Here is a 20,711-nt window from a genome sequence, read left to right on the forward strand (position 1 = left end):
GCGGGGCCGCCAGAACTACAAAGCCCGCCGGGCAATGCAGAGCGGTCTGTGTCTAAGTGTGCTTATGCAGCAGAATGTAATGTAAAACTCTGCTGTAGTTTGGGTGCCAGGGTCTGCGGCGTTGGGCTGATGCAATAGCGGCATCCGTGGTTACCGTGGCAGCATCGCAGCGCTGCGAGATCGGTTGTTTCTACTGTGACCAAGTTTGCGGGGTCTGGACATGGGGGGATCGAACGTGTTGGCGTGACTGTGCCGGTTCCTTGCGTTACATCTGACCGCGTCCCTCGCTCGCCCCGATTACAGGCCGCACCGATCCGCGGTACCGACGTTCTCAACAGTGTGTGAGGAGCTATCCGAAAGACCATGCACCGGTTCGTGTTGGCTGCCAAGCAAGCCGCAGCAAGCCTAGGCTACCGGGGCCCGGGGGACGGCGGAAAGAATATGCTTCTGCGATGCGCCGGTTCCCTGGCGGCGGGCTGGCCCTCATGGGGTCCTTGGCTCCGGCGGTCAGCACAGGAGGGGTCGGTGCGCTGGAGCACCGCTGCTAAGGCCTCCGTGGTGAAGATCAGTGAGAAGGCGAGCAGGGAGAAGATCCTGACGCTGGAGTCCATGAACCCGCTGGTGAAGGCGTTGGAGTATGCGGTGCGAGGGCCTATCGTCCTTAAAGCCGGCGAGATCGAGAAGGAGCTGCGGAAGGTGAGGCAGAGCTGGGTAGGGCGCCCCCTGCCCGTTCTCGCGGCGAACGCGCCGCCGCCCGCGCTGGCACCACCCCCGGCATTCCGCCGCTGATCCTCATTGGGGCGCTGGGTGGCTCAGCGGGGCCATTGATACCCCGCGGGGCCCGTAGAGCCCTTGGGAAAAGGGGTGGGGTGGTGTAGGGGGGCGGTTGCGCTGCCGGTGTGATGCTTGGTACTGAGTTAACAACTCGCAGACCACTCACAGCACCCGTCCTATTCTCGCCGCTGCCTGGAGCCGTAGCTGGGGCATACCGGCCGTTCCCCGACTTTTCCCGGGCCGGCACTGCTCCCTCCCCTGTGGGGCACTCGGTGTGGGGGTGGAGGGGAAAGAAACCCGCCCTCTGGCTGCTGTTGATCTGGTGTCATGGATTGCGTCAGGGAAGCACACCCACAACGCAATGTTTACATTTCTACAGCCACTCTGACCCTTTGCTGCAATTCCATGCCCACCGATTATACAAGAAGGTGACTGACCAGCTTCTGTCCATGGAGGTGTTCAAAAACCGTTTAGATGAGGCCCTCATTGACATTATTTAATGGTGGCCTTGGCAGTCCTGGGGGATCTGTTGGATTTGATCTTTTCCAACCTGGTTGATTCTGTGATTCTATGATGGAGCCTTTAAAAGGTTCACGAGCATGTTGGAGATGCTGCCTTTGCTGGGGTAGTACTGGTGGGCTTTGAAGGTGTGAGGTGGGCCCAACTCTTCCCAGGCTTCTCTGGCACATCCAGCACTCCTCTGGGTTTTCCAGACCTGGGGAGGCTAATGCTTCCTGTGGAGCCCATCAGTACCATGCTGGTGTTTTCTTCACTGCAGGAGTTGAGGTGCTTTGGGGACAAGCCCTTAGAGCACAAATGCTGTCCAAAGCTGTAGGTGGTTAGTGCATTAGGGGGTCAGGCAACAAAGCCTGATACAAGATACTCCTGAGGGTCTGGGCCAAAAAGCACTAAATAAAGCAAATCAGTGTTCACATTTTGTTCTTCAGATTTGTTTTCTTATTCCTTACATTAGCATTGGAAAACCCCAATCCTTAGCAATGCAGGCATGGCTTTGGGCTTGTGCTGTCCACACCACAGCCTCCCCTGGCATCATGAGAACTTGCTGGGTTTTGGTTTGAACAAAGCTTCTGGCAAGCTATTTTTCTATGATTGCAAATATTATTCCCTGCCTTTGCTGGTTCAGAAAGCCTTGCTAATATGTTATTACAGGTACTGCAAGACCATTTTCATTAGTGTATGTAAAGCACTTTGAGCAAAAGCAGTGCCATAGCAATGCTAATGAGATTATTTTAAATCTTTGGTCTTTGTGGTACTTGGTTCCCCTTGGTCTAGAAGGTGAAGAGTGTTTTTCAGCTCATTGTGTATTAAATACATCAATTACTTATGTCTTATTAATTATTGAAAACAGCTCCTTTCTTAGAATTCTACTTAAGAACTTCAGATTGGTAGAGACTTCACTTCAGAACATCTGATTTTTGCTGTAAAACTTGTTTATAAAGGTGTCGTCTTTATGCAACTAGATTCCCTAGTGAGTGCGTTTTCCAGAGTATAAAATCTTAATGTGTTCTCACTGAGTATATTTGGTTTCAAGTTAACATCACAGGGCAAGAAGTATTACTTGACAAAACAAATATAATACAATCTCCATTAACTCCTCTCAACTCCTGTTTACTTCAGTTACCATCTGAGTCACTGCAAGGACAATAAATAGGCACTTTTTACCAATTGCAAGAGCAACTCATTACCAGTTGCTTTACTAAAAGATTGTTATGGCAGTTTTGTGCTTGCAGCCTGGTGTTTTTAATTTAAAAATTGTTCAGATTTTTTTTTTCTGTAAGCCATTCTCATGGGATAATGGTACCCATTATCAATCAGCCACATGACTATGCTCTGCTGTGACTAACCTGACCAAAACCCTCATGGTTGGTAGGGAAGGAGTACAGTATTGTTGTAAAAGTTGAGATGATGGATCTGCAGAGAACACTAATCACCTTAATGAAGCAGCTGGAAGACTTTATTTTCTTCCACACTGCTCAAGTTAGTCATTCCCCTTTGCCTTTCTGATAATACTGTTACTACTACTGTTTAATCAAACTGTCTGGTAAAGTATACAGCCTCGAGGAGTACCTGGGTTCCTTATAATTGAAATATTGTAGATTATCTAAATGTCCATTTTTAATTTTTTTTTTTATTTTTATTTTTTAGTCTAAAGTTTACTTCTGTGTGATCACAGGTTGGTGGCACTTCTTTGATTACTTTTAATTGAAACTGGGCAACTACTTTTTTCATCCTTCTCAACCTTAAGCTCACAGTTAGGTCAACCACTGCCAGCAGAACTAACACTGCCTGATAAAGAGGCTGAAGTGGTTGTCAGAGGAAGGTGATGCCCCACAGCATCTCTAGATCCATGATTACTCTTCACTGACAGCAAAAGGGATGCCACATAGCATCTACATATGATGGGGAACGAGATATGCACAGGCATGAGAGCATGAACTCCACTGCCATGGAAGTGCTGCACTGGCTGCTGGTAGCAAGGGAGAAACAAGGGTAGTAAACCTGCATTTGTCCTGTTCTGCCAAGGTGCCTTTGGGTTATTTGTTCCCAAACTAAAGGCATTTGAAATGCAGACACTGTCTAATCAGATACAGTAGAGGCTCTGCCTGTTTACACTTGGTTCAATTCAGTTAGACAGCATGCTTATGTAACTTAGCTTGTCATGCAGACTATAGAAGAGTTACTCAAATCTGTTTGCACAGTGTAAGCTTTCATCTTTGAGTTTTGTTCTGCTGTTTCAGATTCTAAATCTCATTTCCTCTGTTATTCTATCTGGGACTTGCTTCTTTTCTATATTACCTGCAAATGATTACAAAAGGAGCTGTAACTCTACAGTGCACAGAGAATGACTAAAATGTTACTTGAGAAGTTGCTGCCTAGGTAATTGAAGGGAGAGTTCTTTAAAAAAAGAACTAAAAATAAATAAAACTGAAGCACTGATTTTTGACTAATGAGCTCAGGATTAAGCTAATGTAGGTGAAAAGTTAGAATACTCTGTATTAAAGCAGAATAAGATTAATTGCTCAGGAGTACAGATGAGGCATGCTGTACTTGGACCTCATGAGTTTTCTTGGCCTGTGACCTTTATTCATCTAGGTAGAAAATGAAGGTTTTGATCTACATTGTCTTTCCAGCTGAAAATATTCATGCAAAATCACTTGATTGAATCACTTCTCTGAATATATTTGTTACAATTTTGAAATTGCATTAGTCTTTCAAATGTGAAAAATTGATTTCTCTTCCCCTTTGCTAATGGCAATAATCAGCTGATTGTGGCTTACTAATGTGATGGGGGAGAAAGAACTGACTTCAGCCATTTTCCTTGGTGTTTCTGGGAACTTCTTAAAGGAAGCTAGAGCATACACATATCTTAATAAAAATATTTTCAAACAAGATTTTTTTTTTTTAACCCTTTGTTTTAGACTTGCTAACAGATGGCCACATTATAAAGTATTGACTTTACTTATATTTCAGACTAGAATCATAGAATAGTTAGGGTTGGAAAGGACCTCAAGATCATCTAGTTCCAACCCCCTTGCCATGGGCAGGGACACCTTACACTAAACCATCCCACACAAGGCTTCATCCAACATGGCCTTGAACATTACCAGGGATGGAGCACTCACAACCTCCCTGGGCAACCGATTCCAGTGTCCCACCACCCTAACAGGAAAGAATTTCCTCCTTATATCCAATCTAAACTTCCCCTGTTTAAGTTTTAACCCATTACCCCTTGTCCTGTCACTACAGTCCCTGACGAAGAGTCCCTCCCCAGCATCCCTATAGGCCCCCTTCAGATACTGGAAGGCTGCTATTAGGTCCCCACGCAGCCTTCTCTTCTCCAGGCTGAACAGCCCCAACTTCCTCAGCCTACCTTCGTACGGGAGGTGCTCCAGTCCCCTGATCATCCTCGTGGCCCTCCTCTGGACTTGTTCCAACAGTTCCATGTCCTTTTTATGTAGAGGACACCAGAACAGCACACAATAATCCAGGTGAGGTCTCACAAGAGCAGAGTAGAGGGGCAGGATCACCTCTTTTGACCTGCTGGTCACGCTCCTTTTGATGCAGCCCAGGATATGGTTGGCTTTCTAGGCTGCGAGCGCACACTGCCGGCTCATGTACATTTTCTCATAGACCAGCACCCCCAAGTCCTTCTCTGCAGGGCTGCTCTGATTCTCTTCTTTGCCCAGTCTGTAGCTGTGCCTGGGATTGCTCTGACCCGGGTGTAGGACCTTGCACTTGTCATGGTTGAACTTCACAAGGTTGGCATCAGCCCACCTTACAAGCGTGTCAAGGTCCCTCTGGATGGCATCCCTTCCCTCCAGCATATCAACCGGACCACACAGCTTGGTATCATCGGCAAACTTGCTGAGGGCGCACTCAATCCCACTGTCCATGTCAGCGATGAAGATGTTAAACAAGACCGGTCCCAACACTGATCCCTGAGGGACACGACTCGTTACTGGTCTCCAGCTGGACATCGAGCCATTGACCACAACTCTTTGTGTGCAGCCATCCAGCCAGTTCTTTATCCACTGAGTGGTCCATCCATCAAATTGATATCTCTCCAATTTAGAGAGAAGGATGTCATGTGGGACAGTCAAACGCTTTGCACAAGTCTGGGTAGATGACATCAACTGCTTTACCCTTGTCCATCAATTCTGTAGCGCCATCATAGAAGGCCACCAAATTGGTCAGGCAGGATTTCCCCTTAGTGAAGCCATGCTGGCTGTCACCAAGCACCTTGTTGTTTTTCATGTGCCTTAGCATGCTGTCCAGGAGAATGTGCTCCAAGATTTTACCAGGCACAGAGGTGAGACTGACTGATCTGTAATTCCCTGGGTCTTCCATTTTCCCCTTCTTGAAAATGGGGTTATATTTCCCTTTTTCCAGTCGTCAGGAACTTCACCTGACTGCCATGATTTAGCCTAAACATGAATTCAATGTGAGAATGTAATCATTGGACAGAGCACTTTTTACTTAATCAGTGATAACAAGCTTGCTTTGTTTTACATGGGCAGCACACATACCTGATTTGTTACTTTGCATTCATGCAAATTTTAACTGACCTTGCTATGTGAAGTGACTTCATATCTGTTAGTCTGATATCTCTGTCCACTTAAACACTCCTTTTGTCCCCATTTCCTGCTTAGATTTTACATAATGTCAAGTTCTATGTCAGGTTGTGTTGGCTTACAAATACGTGCAAGGCACGTGCAAATGAAACAGCATTTTAGGATCCACAAGTCAACTTACAGAATCATAGAAATGTTAGGGTTGGAAAGGACCTCAAGATCATCTAGTTCCAAACCCCCTGCCATGGGCAGGGACACCTCTCACTAAACCATGTCACCCAAGGCTCTGTCCAACCTGGCCTTGAACACTGCCAGGGATGGAGCATTCACAACTTCCTTGAGCAACCCATTCCAGTGCCTCACCACCCTAACAGGAAAGAACTTCCTCCTTATATCTAACCTAAACTTCCCATATTTAAGTTTGAACCCGTTACCCCTTGTCCTATCACTACAGTCCCTGATGAAGAGTCCCTCCCCAGCATCCTTATAGGCCCTCTTCAGATACTGGAAGGCTGCTATGAGGTCTCCATGCAGCTTTCTCTTCTCCAGGCTGAACAGCCTCAACTTTCTCAGTCTATCTTCATACGGGAGGTGCTCCAGTCCCCTGATCATCCTTGTAGCCTTCCTCTGGACTTTTTACAACAATTCCATGTCCTTCTTATTTTGAGGACATGAGAACTGTGCACAATATTCCAAGTGAGGTCTCATGAGAGCAGAATAGAGGGGCAGGATCACCTCTTTTGACCTGCTGGTCACGCTCCTTTTGATGCAGCCCAGGATATGGTTGGCTTTCTAGGCTGCGAGCGCACACTGCCGGCTCATGTACATTTTCTCATAGACCAGCACCCCCAAGTCCTTCTCTGTAGGGCTGCTCTGAATCTCTTCTCTGCCCAACCTGTAGCTGTGCTTGGGATTGTTCTGACCCAGGTGCAGGACCTTGCACTTGTCATGGTTAAACTTCATAAGGTTGGCATCAGCCCACCTCACAAGCTTGTCAAGGTCCCTCTGGATGGCTTTCTTCCCTCCAGTGTGTCAACCGAACCACACAGCTTGGCGTCATTAGCAAACTTGCTGAGGGGGCACTCAATCCCACTGTCCACGTCACCGATAAAGATCCTTGAGGGACACCACTCGTTACTGGTCTCCAGCTGGATATTGAGCCATTGACCACAACTCTTTGTGTGCGGCCATCCAGCCAGTTCTTTATCCACCGAGTGGTCCATTTATCAAATTGATGTCTCTCCAATTTAGAGAGAAGGATGTTGTGTGGGACAGTGTCGAACATTTTGAACAATTCCAGGTAAATGACATCAACTGCTCTACCCCTGTCCATCAGTTCCGTAGCCCCATCACAGAAGGCCACCAAATTGGTCAGGCAGGATTTCCCCTTAGTGAAGCTATGCTGGCTGTCACCAAGTGCCTTGTTGTTTTTCATGTGCCTTAGCATGTCTTCCAGAGAATCTGCTCCAAGATTTTGCCAGGCACAAAGGTGTGACTGACTGGTCTGTAGTTTTCTAGGTCTTCCATTTTCCCCTTCTTGAAAATGGGGATTATATTTCCCTTTTCCAGGCATTAGGAACTTCACCTGACTGCCATGATTTTTCAAATATGAAGGACAGTGAGTGGCTTAGCAACTTCATTTGCTAAGTCCTTCAGGAGCCGAGGATGGATTTCATCAGGTCCCATGGACTTGTGTAAATTCAAGTTCTTAAGATGGTCTCGAACCAAATACTCTCCTACAGTGGGCCTAAGGTCTTCATTCTCACAGTCTTTGCATCTGCCTTCCAAGACTTGGGTGGTATGGTCAGAGCATTTGCCAGTGAAGACTGAGGCAAAGAAGTCATTCAGAACCTCAGCCTTCTCCAAATCCAAGGTAGCCAGTTCTAATAGCTTCCAGAGAGGGCCCACGTTGTCCCTAGTCTGTCTTTTATTCGCAATGTACATATAGGATCCCTTCCTGTTATCTTTCACATCCCTAGCCAAGTTTAATTCTAACTGGGCCTTAGCTTTCCTAACCTGGTCCCTAGCTTCCCGGACAACATCCCTTCATTCTTCCCAGGCCACCTGTCCTTGCTTCCACCTTTTATGAGCCTCTTTTTTCCCCCCTTGAAGTTTCCTCAGCAGCTCCTTATCCATCCAAAGAGTTCTCCTGGCCTTCCTGCTGCACTTCCTTCTAGTTGGGATGCAGCACTCCTGAGCTTGTAGCAGGTGATCCTTGAATATCAACCAACAGTCTTGGGCCCCCCTGCCCTCTAGGGCTATAGCTCATGGAACCTTACTAAGCAGGTTCCTGAAGAGGCCATAGTCTGCTCTCTTGAAGTCCAGGGCAGTGAGCTTGCTGCATGCTCTTCTCACTGTCCTGGGGATCTCAAACTCGACCATCTCATGATTATTACAACCAAGGCTGCCCTGGAACATCACATTTCCAAAAAGCCCTTCCCTGTTGGTTGCGGAAGATCAAGGGACAGCACGCTGATTAATGTAATCAGAAACTGACCTTTATTCACTTCAGAGCACTGCCTTTTATAGCTTCCAAGCTTGGTCATGCGCTTAAGCCTTACAATGACTGGTTTCTACACATGATGCAAAGACAGCTGATTGGTTCCTTCTTCAGCATCCGGGAGCAACACTAGCTGATTGGTCCCTTCTTCAGCATCTGAGACTTGTTTCCCTCCTGCAGAACTTCTGCATACTTGGCCACAACTTTGCTCTGAAGTAACATGTGAACTAGGCCGTTAATTCTTACTACAAACTCTAACCAATGGCAAGAGTCCTGGATCGCTCACATGCCCATTGTTTGTTAAAAAGCTCTCAATAAATCCCCCTTCTTTATTTTGAGCCATCCATACCCCTTTAATCATTCGTGATGCTACAGACATTAAGCAACTCCATACTATACTAATAATAGCAACAAAGACTATAATGCTTAATAATATCATAATGCCTGATGTAAACAAATCTGCAAACCACCCAGTAATACCTAAATTTTGGAGCCAACCATCCAAACCATGATTGATCATTAATTTCTTCATGTTATCTTTTAATTGGGATAGTTTTTGATGAATTGAACTAGAATGATCAGATAGATTCATACAACACATTCCTTCAAAATCTTCACAACCATGGCCCTGTGCTAAAAGTAAAAAATCAATGGCTGCACGATTTTGTAAAACTGCATGTCTAACACTGTCTAAATCTCCTAATAATTCTGATAAGACATTAGATGTGATATTAATCTGCTTTGCAGTCCAGCAAGCTAAACGTTCCATGTCTTTCAGTGCCCTCCCAGCCGTCACCCCAGGAATAAAAATGGACATAAAAACTCTTCTGACTTTACCTAACATATTAACATTATCATTACAGTTTGGTCCTAGTTATTCTACTGATCTTCATTTTCGTTGCTCGGTTTTACTATTATAAAATGATAGCATGTCCCTCATGCTGGGAACAAACATAGTCAACTTCCCTATGTAACATGGCCCTCCCTGAACGTTTTTTGGTACCCCTTGCCAAGCTCTATATCCACAGATTAAAAAATATCCTTTAGGAAATTGTTTTGCCAAATTATTATTCCAAATAGAAAATTTACTACCTAGAGTCTCAGCACCTATTGCTCCATTACAATATCTGTTTTTTCTATAATTTTTATAATCATAATTACTTGACATATTGGTCCATTGTGTCCAAATATATTTCTTATAAAAGCTCACCCCTGTAGGTGCTGATCCCCCAAAATAAAAACATGACCCATTGCCTGCTAAGGATCCGCAGAGATCTAATTCCTGAGGGTCCCAAGGCATTGTGGTGTTTAAGGCATTAATGATCATTGCTCCAGCCATCCCTGTTTGATTCACTTCCCCATAACAGCAGGCTGGTTTGTTTTCTGGAACAGTACAATCATAAATTCTATGACATGTCTGGTTAATGAAAGAGCCATTTAAAACCGTCCTGTTATTTATCCAATTGGTCCAGTCCGCCAGGCCCAGGTAAGGGACACCGATTAAAGTACGAAAAGGGTCCCCAGGAGTGGCCATGGAGAGACAGACGGATGACTGGTTCGTTTGGTTTGCCCAGGTGATCCACATGTTCTCTCGTGGTTCTATGGTATGTAATGCTTGACCTAAAGTCATAGCCATCATCCACCAACTTATAATTGAGGCTATTCTGAGGTTCCCTCGATGGGTGATTTCCAAGGTTTACCCATCTCGCTGGTATCCGAGGTCCTTCTCCTGTAATTAAACACATATAGCCTCGACCAGTCATACAGACCACAACTGGCCCCTTCCATTCTCCCGTTTTGAGATCTTTGTATTGAACAAAAATCTTTTCCTTTTTTGTTAACCCTGATTTTAAGGCACTACCGTGAATTACCATGAGAGGTTCTTCCCTTTCTCCTGCCAGGTGTAAATAGTTTAACACATATAATGCTTTTGCCAAGCATTCACTAGGTCCTACACCGCTCTCCCCCATTTTTTATTTAAGTAACAGTTTTTTAAGGGACTGGTGAGCCCGCTCAACAACTGCTTGTCCAGTGGGTGAATTAGGGAGTCCGGTGAGATGTTTCACACCCCAAAGGGAGCAAAAGCGGTGAAACGTAGAAGAAGCATAGGCTGGAGCATTGTCTGTTTTAAGAGATAGGGGTACACCTAAGACAGCAAAAGAGGTGTGAAGGTGTTTCACAACATGGTGAGAAGTTTCTCCAGTTTTAGTGATGGCCCAAATTGCCATGGAAGAGGTGTTGACCGAGACATGAACATACTTTTGGCGTCCAAATTCTGGAATATGAGTGACATCCGTTTGCCAAAGTTGTAGTGGTAAAATACCTCAAGGATTTACTCCAGCACCAAGGCCAAAGCCTGCGTGTTGACTTGCAGGACAAGAGTTTACAATTCCTTTTATTTCGGTAAGATTAGTCTGATTTGAAGTCACTTGAATCTTTATAACATGTGTCATACCAGTGAACCCTACACACCATGTAACTGGTTGGAATAATGGGGATTTAACAAATGTGCCCAGTATACTTGTCCATTACCCATGGTCACACATAATAGAACAGATATTACAAAGATTTCTGTCATTGCCATTTCTTTGTTGTTGAGTTCTGGGGCTTTATACGTTTCGCTGGCAGCCAGTATGGTCCTGTCGATAGCTGTACACAGCCGTATCCTTGACCCCATGTCAGCAATGGCACTGGTCCTTTCCACTCGTTATCATGTTGGTCTTTATATAGAACCAGTGGTTTGGACAAGGAATTGTTCGTCACGTGGAGAAAATCCTTGCATTCCCTTTATTTTTGTTTTATATATCTTTTAGATGACCCTACTTGAGCAGGGGATTTGGACTATATCATACCTCCAACATATGCCAGCCACTGGCTGCTGGGCCTGCCCTTTTTCTCCTGGATGGCTCTCTGCTAACAGGGGAGGCCATCCCTCACATCTAGGTCTGGCATGGCATGTGTCCCCACCGCTCCACATCTGCTGGGTTGCAGCCAACAGTGGAGCTAAAGGTTCTTCTTGGTGGCAAACACAGAGGCCAACCCAGTCTTGCCCTTGACTGTGGTAGTGGGCATTTGGCCAACCTCAGTCCTTGCACCTTGTTGTCAATGCAGTTTCACCTGCTTCATCCAGTAACAAGTCACTACTATGGCAAAGCACATACAGATTTACATTAGCAGAGTAACTACTGCAGGGTGCAGCAGCATGTTGAAGATGCTGATGGCAGCGGGGGACCAGCCAAAGAAATTTCCTACCAGTGGAGTTCTCCCACCCTCTTAATTTGTTCCATTACCTGCTTTATAACACCACTGTCATATTAGAATCTTTCTAGCTTTTGCCTTAGCATTTTCTAGCAGCTGCTGCAAATTTGCGTGCTCTGACATGTCTTTTACAAGTGACAAATCCATAAAATACAAGGTGTAGTTTCTTATTAGCAACTGGCTAGTAAATACAGGTGATTTATACACAAAATCACAGCCTCTAATAATAGCTACTTTACAAGTACACTTATTCAAGTTGTTACTTTTCAGTTGCCTCCAAGTGATGTTTTGCAATCATTCATTTTTCTCTGATTCTGCTTGGGGTATTCACGGTTGGCTCCTGTAGCTGAGGCATTGGGTTTTTCCACTTGTCTGTCCAACTCATGTCAAGGCTTGACAAACTTTGCAGGCAGCTGCCATGGACCTGTAGGTAGGAGGACACAAATATACCCCCTATTCCAGTTTATCGGTTCTTGAAAAGTAGACAGGTTAAAGTGTTTCCTTAAAGTAGAGACATTCTGATGCAAAAGGAATGTAAAGCAGCTGCAGAAGTAAACTGCACATTTTTAACAGTCAAGGAGTTTGCTGCATCATTACCCATTTTTTTTTCTTTTTTCTCTGCCACCCTGATGCTGCTTAGGTGACAGCTGATAAAGCTTGTGGTTGCACTACCCCTCTCACTTTTTCAATTAGCAGTTCTTGTTTCAAGCGATCTGTTCCTCCAAGTGTTGGATTCACCCCCAGGTTACTTTAAACATACTAAGCAAGGCTCCTAACATGCACCCACTGTGTTGCAGGCGCTCTTTAGGCTTTGTCTGTGGTGTCTCTACAAACTGCCTCAATACTTCAATAGATGGAGATGTTTGGTTTTTGTTTCTTGGGGTTTTTTTGTTTGCTTTTTTGTTTTGTTTTGTTTTTTTTCCAAAGTTTTTCACCCTGCTTTGCACAGCTACAAACAGCGGCCTGCTGGGCAGAAGCTATATATGCCTGCCTACTCTGCAGCAGCTACAGCTGCCTGCCTGCTTCAGCAACCATAAATACCTGCCAGCAACCGCACTGTTGCATTAACCCTTTCTTGCCTGAAATGTTAAACTGCTACCTGTTAAAAACTTTTACATGAACCCGACAACAAAAAAAAAATACACAGAACACCATCTGCCCTCATCACACACACACACATACATATGGGATCCCACAAGCACACTCCACACAACTACAGTATTTGAAACATAAAATCCAGACAATCATTACTCCCACTACACAGTCCCACGTACAGAACGTGGCACAAGGACCCTGTGAAGACTATCAAGAAACCAGCTCCAAGAAGCATCATCGCAGTGCGAGGTGGCAGGCTCAGCCTTAGCAAGTGTCCCCGCAGAGCCTCTGCCTCCCCCACATTGCATGAGGCTTGGGCTTTTATACTGACCAAAATGCACACTCATTCCGGCACAGGTGGCCAGCCTACGTCAGAAGAAGTGGCAAGCGAAATCTATAAAGGTCTCCAAGTGTCAATAGAAACATGGACATACTTATATTTGCCAACTTCTAGTACATGAGTATCACAGAGAGACTGTATGAAATGAGTTGTATATGGGGCCCCAAGTCTACGGTCCGCCACAGTCCGCCCAATACCCCTGATAAGAGCATATGAGAGACCTTCCCACCGCAGGTCTTGATCCAGCACATACATCACAGGGAAAGCACACAATACATCTGCATCCCCCACCCATCTCGCTTCTCCCTCAACAGCTGCCCGTTTATCATGAGGATCTGGGGGATATAAATCAGACTCCTTTTCCAGATCAATAGGCCCTTGGTCAAAAGGACCATCCAGGTCAGCATCAGAATTATCAGGCATCAGAACCTCAGGAGCAGCAACAACAGCAGTCCGATGAATATACACAGGCTCCTTCTCGGGGTCAATAGGGATTGGATCAAAGGATCATCTTCATCTCTGTCCTCATTCTTCGCAGCTGGGGCGGCAACTGTTGGAGGTTCAGGGGGGTAAGGGGGGGGTGGGGCAATGGGCTCTTTTTTTTTTTTTTTTTGACTTTAACGTCTCTAAAATAGTTCTCCAAATGACTAACAAATTTTTCACAGTGTCGTTGCCTTTTGTAACTGCATCTCACATTTCCGCACCAATCTGTTCCCAAGTTTCCACATCAAACACTGTCTGTGGCTCTGCGGAATACCCTCTGTCCTTCTAACGATCTAGTGGCAGTTGCTATCTCAGCTTATTGTGGCATCTCTGTGGTAGATCCCGGGGTAGATGGAGGTAGTGGTGGATATAAGGAAGGAGGGCGACGGAGGGAACTTCGTTTCCTCCTCCCCTTATTCCTCAGTATCTTCGGTATTAGGTTGGAGATTTTTTACTGCCACCTCGTGGTTGTTCCCCGGATCAGACTTGCCTTTTACTTTCACTTCAGGAGCTGTTGATTGTGATGGTTGAAGGGGGTTTACGATTAAGGCTTGTACCGGCGCCTGGACTGGGGCTTGTATCGGCGCCGGTCCGGGCACTGATATCGGGGAAAATAGTTCATGTGAAACGGATTCTGACCCAGAGGAATTCGGCGAAAGCTCAGGGAACACAGACGCAGTGGCTGCCCTTTCACTTTTCATTTCTTCTGAAGTCTCTTTAATCAGTCGCCACAAGGTAGCTAATTTATGAACCTCCTTGGATCCCTTACTAATTTTTTCCCATAAAGCGGATCCAATCTGGTCCCAGGTGTGTAGCTCAAAAGCTGCACCCACTCCCAAAATTAGTTCCCGGTCCTTTGCCCATTTTAAAAGGGCTTTTAAGGTACCATCATCATATGTTAGTCCTCTCTTAGAAAGGATATGTTGGAGGAGCTTTACTACTGCCGCCTCTTCTTTCGACAGTGAGACTCCCATCTCCTCCCTGACTGCTCACCTCTCTTAGATGAGATTCCCTCTCTCTTCACGCTTCCCTTTCCATGTGGATACCTCAGAGTGCACTCTGTTTCTTCAGTTGCCGGGACAGCAACCTCTTCGATCGGCTTTTCCACTCCCCTCCTATTCCAGCCGTCTTCTTCGCTCAGTCAAGCAACAGCAAGAGGGTTCCTGTTCGGGCACCATTTGCAGAAGATCAATGGACAGCACACTGATTAATGTAATCAGAAACTGACCTTTATTCACTTCAGAGCACTGCCTTTTATAGCTTCCAAGCTTGGTCACGCCCTTAAGCTTTACAATGATTGGTTTCTACACATAATGCAAAGACAGCTGATTGGTTCCTTCTTCAGCATCCAGGAGTTGTTTCCCTCCTGCAGAACTTCTGCATACGTGGCCACAACTTTGCTCTGAAGTAACCTGTGAATTAGGCCGTTAATCCTTACTACAAACTCTAACCAATGGCAAGAGTCCTGGATCGCTCACATGCCCACTGTTTGTTAAAAAGCTCTCAACAGTTTGTGAGCATGAAGTCAAGCATGGCACCTCTTGTTGTTGGCTCCTCTATTACTTGCAGAAAGAAGTTGTCTTCCACACAATCGAGGAACTTCCTGGACTGCTTGTGCTGTGCCGTACCATCCCTCCAAGAGATATCAGTATGGTTGAAGTCCCCTATGAGGACAAGGGCCTACAAGAGTGAGGCTGTTCCTATCTGTCTATAGAGCACTTAATCCACAGAGTCCTCTTGATCAGGCGGTCTGTAACAGATCCCCACAATAATGTCCCTCATAGCTGTTCTCCCTTTAACCCTGACCCACAAACTCTCTGTTGACTGCTCACCTGTCCCCAGACAGAGTTCCATACACTCCAGCCTATCCCTAACATAAATAGCAACTCCCCCTCCCCATCTGCCAGGCCTGTCTTTTCTAAAGAGCCTGTAACTTTCCATTCCAATACACCAGTCATAGGAGCCATGTTTCTGTGATACCTATTATATCCCTGTAGACACGCACACATCTTTAATTCCTCTTGTTTGTTCCCCCTACTATGGGCGTTTGTATAGATGAATATGAGCCAAGCTCCAAATGAAGCCAGCTCATTGGCTGGAGTGGCTGGAATATCTCTACATTGCTCCAAGCATTTATTATAGGTGCTGGCACCTGACTGGGAGTGCTGAGATGGAAGGATTTCCCCCTCCCCCAATACATCTAGTTTAAAGCTTTCTTGACCAGCTTGGCAAACCTCCTACCAAAACCACTCTTCACCTTCTTCATCAGACCTGCTCCATCAGCCTCCAGTAGACCTGGCCTACTAAATTGAGTCCCATGTTCTAGATACCCAAACCCCTGACTATGGCACCACCCTTCTAACCATTTATTAACCTGGCCAATCCTCCTAGCCTTTTTGAGATCCTCCCCTTTATCCTGGAGAATTGATGAAAAGACTATTTGAGCTCCAGAGCCCCTAACCACCTCTCCCAGGGCTCTGTAGTCCTTCTTTATGTTCTCCGGGCTACTGCTATTTATATCACTAGCACCCACATGGATCACTAGAAGTGGGTAATAGTCATTGGGACTTATTAAACCAGGCAGCCTCTCTGCAACATCCCTGATCCATGCCCCTGGTAAGCAACGCACCTCCTTTAAGACTGGGTCAGGCTGACAGATGGGTGCCTCTGTTCCTTTCAAAGTAGAGTCCCCTACTACTATGACCCGCTGCTTTATCCTGGCAGCACCAGTAGTGATCTTTACCAGTGTCAGCTGGTTGTTCATACTGCGAGTGTGTTTCCTCGTTAGTCCCTTGCAGATCTGGGAAGCAGTTCTGGGTGGGGACACCAGATTTAGGAGGAAGCCCCTTGGTTTTAGTTGTCCTCTTCCTCCTTTTTTTGTTGTGGTTTTTTTTTTTTTTTTCTGTTACTAGTTCCCTGATTCCTGGGTTAACAGCCTCCTTCTTTCCTCCATGAGCTACGATGGACGCTTGAGACCCCTGCACAGTTTGGGCCTGGGGCAAGCGGTCCAGCTTCCCTAACATCTTTTAGCCTATTGACAGGGAAATACTTCATGAAACTTTAAATAAAAATGAAATAACTCAGTTGAAAAAGATTTTGCAATAGGACAAGAAAAGGGGGGATTGAAGAATGGAGTTGATTGAAGAATAGGGTTGTAAATAAGTAACTTCAAGGATGTTAGGCTTCCTTAGCAACTATAGAGAAAAGGAAATTACTAAGATAAGCTTTGCCAGAACGGCCTGGGGGTTACTGATATGACAATGATCCTAAAACAAAGTGATGAAGAAATAACCACCAGGGGTCCGAAAGCCCACTACCCCATTTTTGTATGCATACAGGAGGCATTCTCTAAAAAGCATGATGTAATGCATATAATCTAATGAATATGTATGTTTAAGGACAATATAATCACAACCTGGTTGATGCCTGGGAGAGACACGCTTGGAGGAGTGATCCCCCGTGTCTCCTGGCGTTGCAATAAAGAATACCTGCTTGTCAACTTAAACTTTGTTGGCGAGTTCCTGGAGATTTCTCCAAATCACCTGCTTCCTCTCAGCTTTCCTGACATCTTCTAGCCTATTGACAGCATCCTGCAGCTCAGCCACTTGCTGCAGGAGAACCTCCACCAGGGAACACCTAGTGCAGCCCTGCCCATTGTGCACCATCACCTTAAGAGACCAGTGCAGGCACCCTCTACACTCCGAGCTTTGCCCTGCAGCCTCCCCTGTCATAGGTTCTGTCTGGGTGCCTACACTGGCCACCACTGGGGCAGTCAGAACAGAACTCCCAGACAGGGCCCTTTTCATAAGACAAGTGCTCACCATCCCACTTGCCTGCCCACACAAACTGCCACACCACACTCCTGATCACTCGCACTCCCTGGGGTGAGGTTTTAATCATTCAGGGCTGGTGCTGTCTCTCCTGGTGCCGCCTCCTGTGAGTCAGCTGCTCGCATCAGCTGAGCTTCTGGCTCCTGGGCAAGTCCTGCTGAGAACTTGAGGCTCCTTTGGTGGATCTTGCCGTTCTGAATTGAGGCTCCTGGACGCTGAGCTTCCCCCTGCTCAGGTGTTGAAGGTATCATCTCTTGAGCTACTCACCTCAGCAACTGACCGGAACTCAGGTAATTTTGAAAACCATGCCTGGCTTAGTGTAAGCCACACAACGTTAGGTCCCTGTTCAAATCTTTAAAGTTACTGAAGCAAAGATGTAGGGCAGAAAGGGGTAGAAGGGTGGTATGTGTGCAGAGATATATTGGTAGCACCTAGAAAGTTCCTTCAGATCAGCACAGGTGGTTAGCATATTCTGCAACGGAGTGTGAACTAGGTGCCTTTATGTTGTGGTTTAAACCCAGCCACACAGCTTGTTTACTCACTCCCCCCCTTCTTGCCCTTCCCCTGCTCCTGGAGGGATGGGAAGGAGAATTGAAAAATGCAACTCCCATGGGTTGAGATAAGAACAGTTTAGTAACTAAGGTATAGCACAAATCACTACTGCTAACACCAATAATAATAATAATGATAAAGGAAATAACAAGGGAAGAGAATACAACACTTCAGCAACAGCCGACCGATAACTTGCCCAACCCTGCAGTCCTAGCCCTTCCCAGTAACTCTCCGTTACCTCCTGGGCATGACGTGCTGTGGTATGGAATACCTCTTTGGCTAGTTTGGGTCAGGTGTCCTGTCTCTTCTTCCTCCCAGCTTTCCCTCCTCCCTGGCAGAGCATGAGGCTCAGAAAGTCACTGGTCAGACTAAAACATTTGTGTTATCAGCTCTGTTCTGATTCGGAGAAAACTCCAGGAACAAACTTGCCAACAAAGTTTTCAAGCTGACAAGCAGGTATTCTTTATTGCGGCGCCAGGAGACACGGGGGATAGCTCCACCTAACGTGTGTCTCCTCAGTTGCCACACACGCTGTCCTTTTATAGTCACTGGGCATACATACATATTCATGAGGCTACGTATTGATTACATCATTTTCCAGAAAGCTCCCCGCATGCGTACAGAATTGTGGTGGTGGTCTCTGAGGGTCGTTTACTTCTTCCAACAATCTTCATCACTTCTGTCAGCCTTTGAAGCATGCGCAGTAGATGTTTATACCAGTTTAATTGGTTCGTTAGCACCAGAGACTCCTATCCTCCTACTTATCAGTTAGTTTAGCTGTAGCCCATCCTGGACACCTGCCGTTCCCAGATACTCCTTATCCCTGTGTCCTGTTCTTCTAGACTGTTTTTCTTAAAACTATGTCAACTATAACAATTTATCTTGTGTGAGAATTCTCAGTATGTTCTTTAGCTGTACTCTGTTTTTTCTCCATGTATCCTGCACCTCAGTAATTTTCCACTGCTACTGTTACAAAGCCATCAAACTTAACATTACTCAAAACTAATTCTAAAGGTTTATATATTCCATTTTGTAATTTTGTGCCCCCCTTGTCTCAGTTCCCAGGCTGAAAGTCAAAACACATTGCTGCACCAGCTACTAAGAAGGAGAGAAATGACTGCTACTACTGAACCCAGGACAGTATCCACCCCTTATTCCATGCCATTCACGTCATGCTCAGATCCCACATTTTCAATATACCATCACTCTTATCTCAGTGCACTCTTACCTTAGTGCATGGACCAGTCCCTATAATGCTGCTGAGTCCATCTGGTCCATGATGTCAGCCTCCATCTCTTGTAACAGTCTCTCAGAGCAGGAGAGGCTGTGTGCAATGTTCACACTCGTGAATAACCTAGTCAATAGTGTCCATTGCTAAGTCCACCCCTCGATCATGAGTCCATCTCTATGTTCCATCTCTGCCCTGATGCCCTGAAGTGTCATGGGCCCACCAGGCTCAAAATAATTCACTGTCCCCTTCAGCAGTTTCTACAGCTTGTTTGTGGGGACTCCATACAGCTGCCTTCCATCTCTGACGTTTCCAAAGCACTGGAGGGGCCCAGTGGACTAGATACTTGCCTATACTGTCCCACACACCCTGCCACTCACGACTGTCCAGTCCTGGGGAAAATCTGGTCCTCCTATATTGTCGTCTAACCCTAGACAAGACCCAAACACGACTCTGAATAACTTTCGAGTTCAGACAAAATGGTCATGGGTAGAACACACTCTGTGTGTGTGCCAACATGCTGATCCCCATCACAATCAGCAGGCAGGTCCCAAGGGTGCCCAAAGTCCATTCAAAACCCTCAGAACTCTCAAATGATGCTGCTGTACTTGTCACTGGGGCTGGTGTAGCTGCTGTGCTTGCCGGCTCTCTCACCACCAGCTTATCTTTTTCTGAGTGCAGATCATCCTCCTCTGCCTTGCTGAGTAATGCTGCGTGGACTCCTGCATCTTCCTGGGGCTTGGCGGGCGGCTTCCAGGGGACACTCTCGGCCACCGCGGGGCTGGGCTCGGCCGCGGGGCTGGGCTCCTCGGCCGCCTCCTCCTGCTGCTCAGCAGCCGCCTCTTTCCCAGCCTCCGGCCCCGCTTCTGCCACTGCCTGGTCCCCGGGGCTGCTCTCCCGGGTCTCTTCAGTCGCTGCCAGCTCCTGGGGCCGCTCCCCCTCGGCTCCCTCCCAGCCTCACGAAGACAGAGGCTAGGACAAGGGCCAGGACGGTGAAGAGCAGCGGGATGGCCTGGTACAAGTCCATGGCCACGTCCATCCCACCCTGCTGCCAGAGCCCGCCCGTATTACAAGTCATTGCCATAAAGTACAGTGAAACAAGAACCTTAGCCCAAGCCCCACACTTGATAAACACACAGCAAATACTGGCTCTAAGTAATGTACAACATTCTGAAACTGTGAGATCAGAAGCAACAACTTTGACAGCCAATAAATCAGCACTGTGACGAGTGACTTTTAATCCAATCAGATCTGTCGTTATCTCAACCCTTCGTGCCCCACGTTGGTCACCTCAATGAACTGTCATGGTTTAAACCGAGCCACACAGCTCGTTTACTCACTCCCCCCCTTCTTGCCCTTCCCCTGCTCCTGGAGGGATGGGAAGGAGAATTGAAAAATTCAACTCCCACGGGTTGAGATAAGAACAGTTTAGTAACTAAGGTATAGCACAAATCACTACTGCTAACACCAATAATAATAATAATGATAAAGGAAATAACAAGGGAAGAGAATACAACACTTCAGCAACAGCCGACCGATAACTCGTCCAACTCCGCAG

The 20,711-nt window shown here is 46.3% G+C and overlaps 1 protein-coding gene and 1 long non-coding RNA gene across 4 annotated transcripts in view; one reads left to right on the plus strand and one right to left on the minus strand.

Moving 5' to 3' along the window:
• LOC136004216 (alanine aminotransferase 2-like) overlaps positions 1–20,711 on the plus strand; it is a 74,038-nt gene continuing 53,327 nt past the window's right edge. For all 3 annotated transcript variants that reach the window (XM_065660510.1, XM_065660511.1, XM_065660512.1), the window contains exon 1: positions 1–696. In XM_065660510.1, coding sequence (XP_065516582.1) covers positions 364–696 — 333 coding nt within the window. In that variant the 5' untranslated portion in view covers positions 1–363. The remainder of the gene's footprint in view (positions 697–20,711) is intronic.
• Positions 8,344–14,754, minus strand: LOC136004388 (uncharacterized). Its single transcript, XR_010608431.1, has 2 exons — positions 14,537–14,754; positions 8,344–12,049 (listed from the first exon to the last, which is right to left on the minus strand). It is a non-coding gene; the product is annotated as an uncharacterized LOC136004388 (long non-coding RNA).

The sequence above is a fragment of the Lathamus discolor genome, chromosome W (genome assembly GCF_037157495.1).
Source record: "Lathamus discolor isolate bLatDis1 chromosome W, bLatDis1.hap1, whole genome shotgun sequence".
In the NCBI taxonomy this organism is placed as follows: domain Eukaryota; kingdom Metazoa; phylum Chordata; class Aves; order Psittaciformes; family Psittacidae; genus Lathamus; species Lathamus discolor.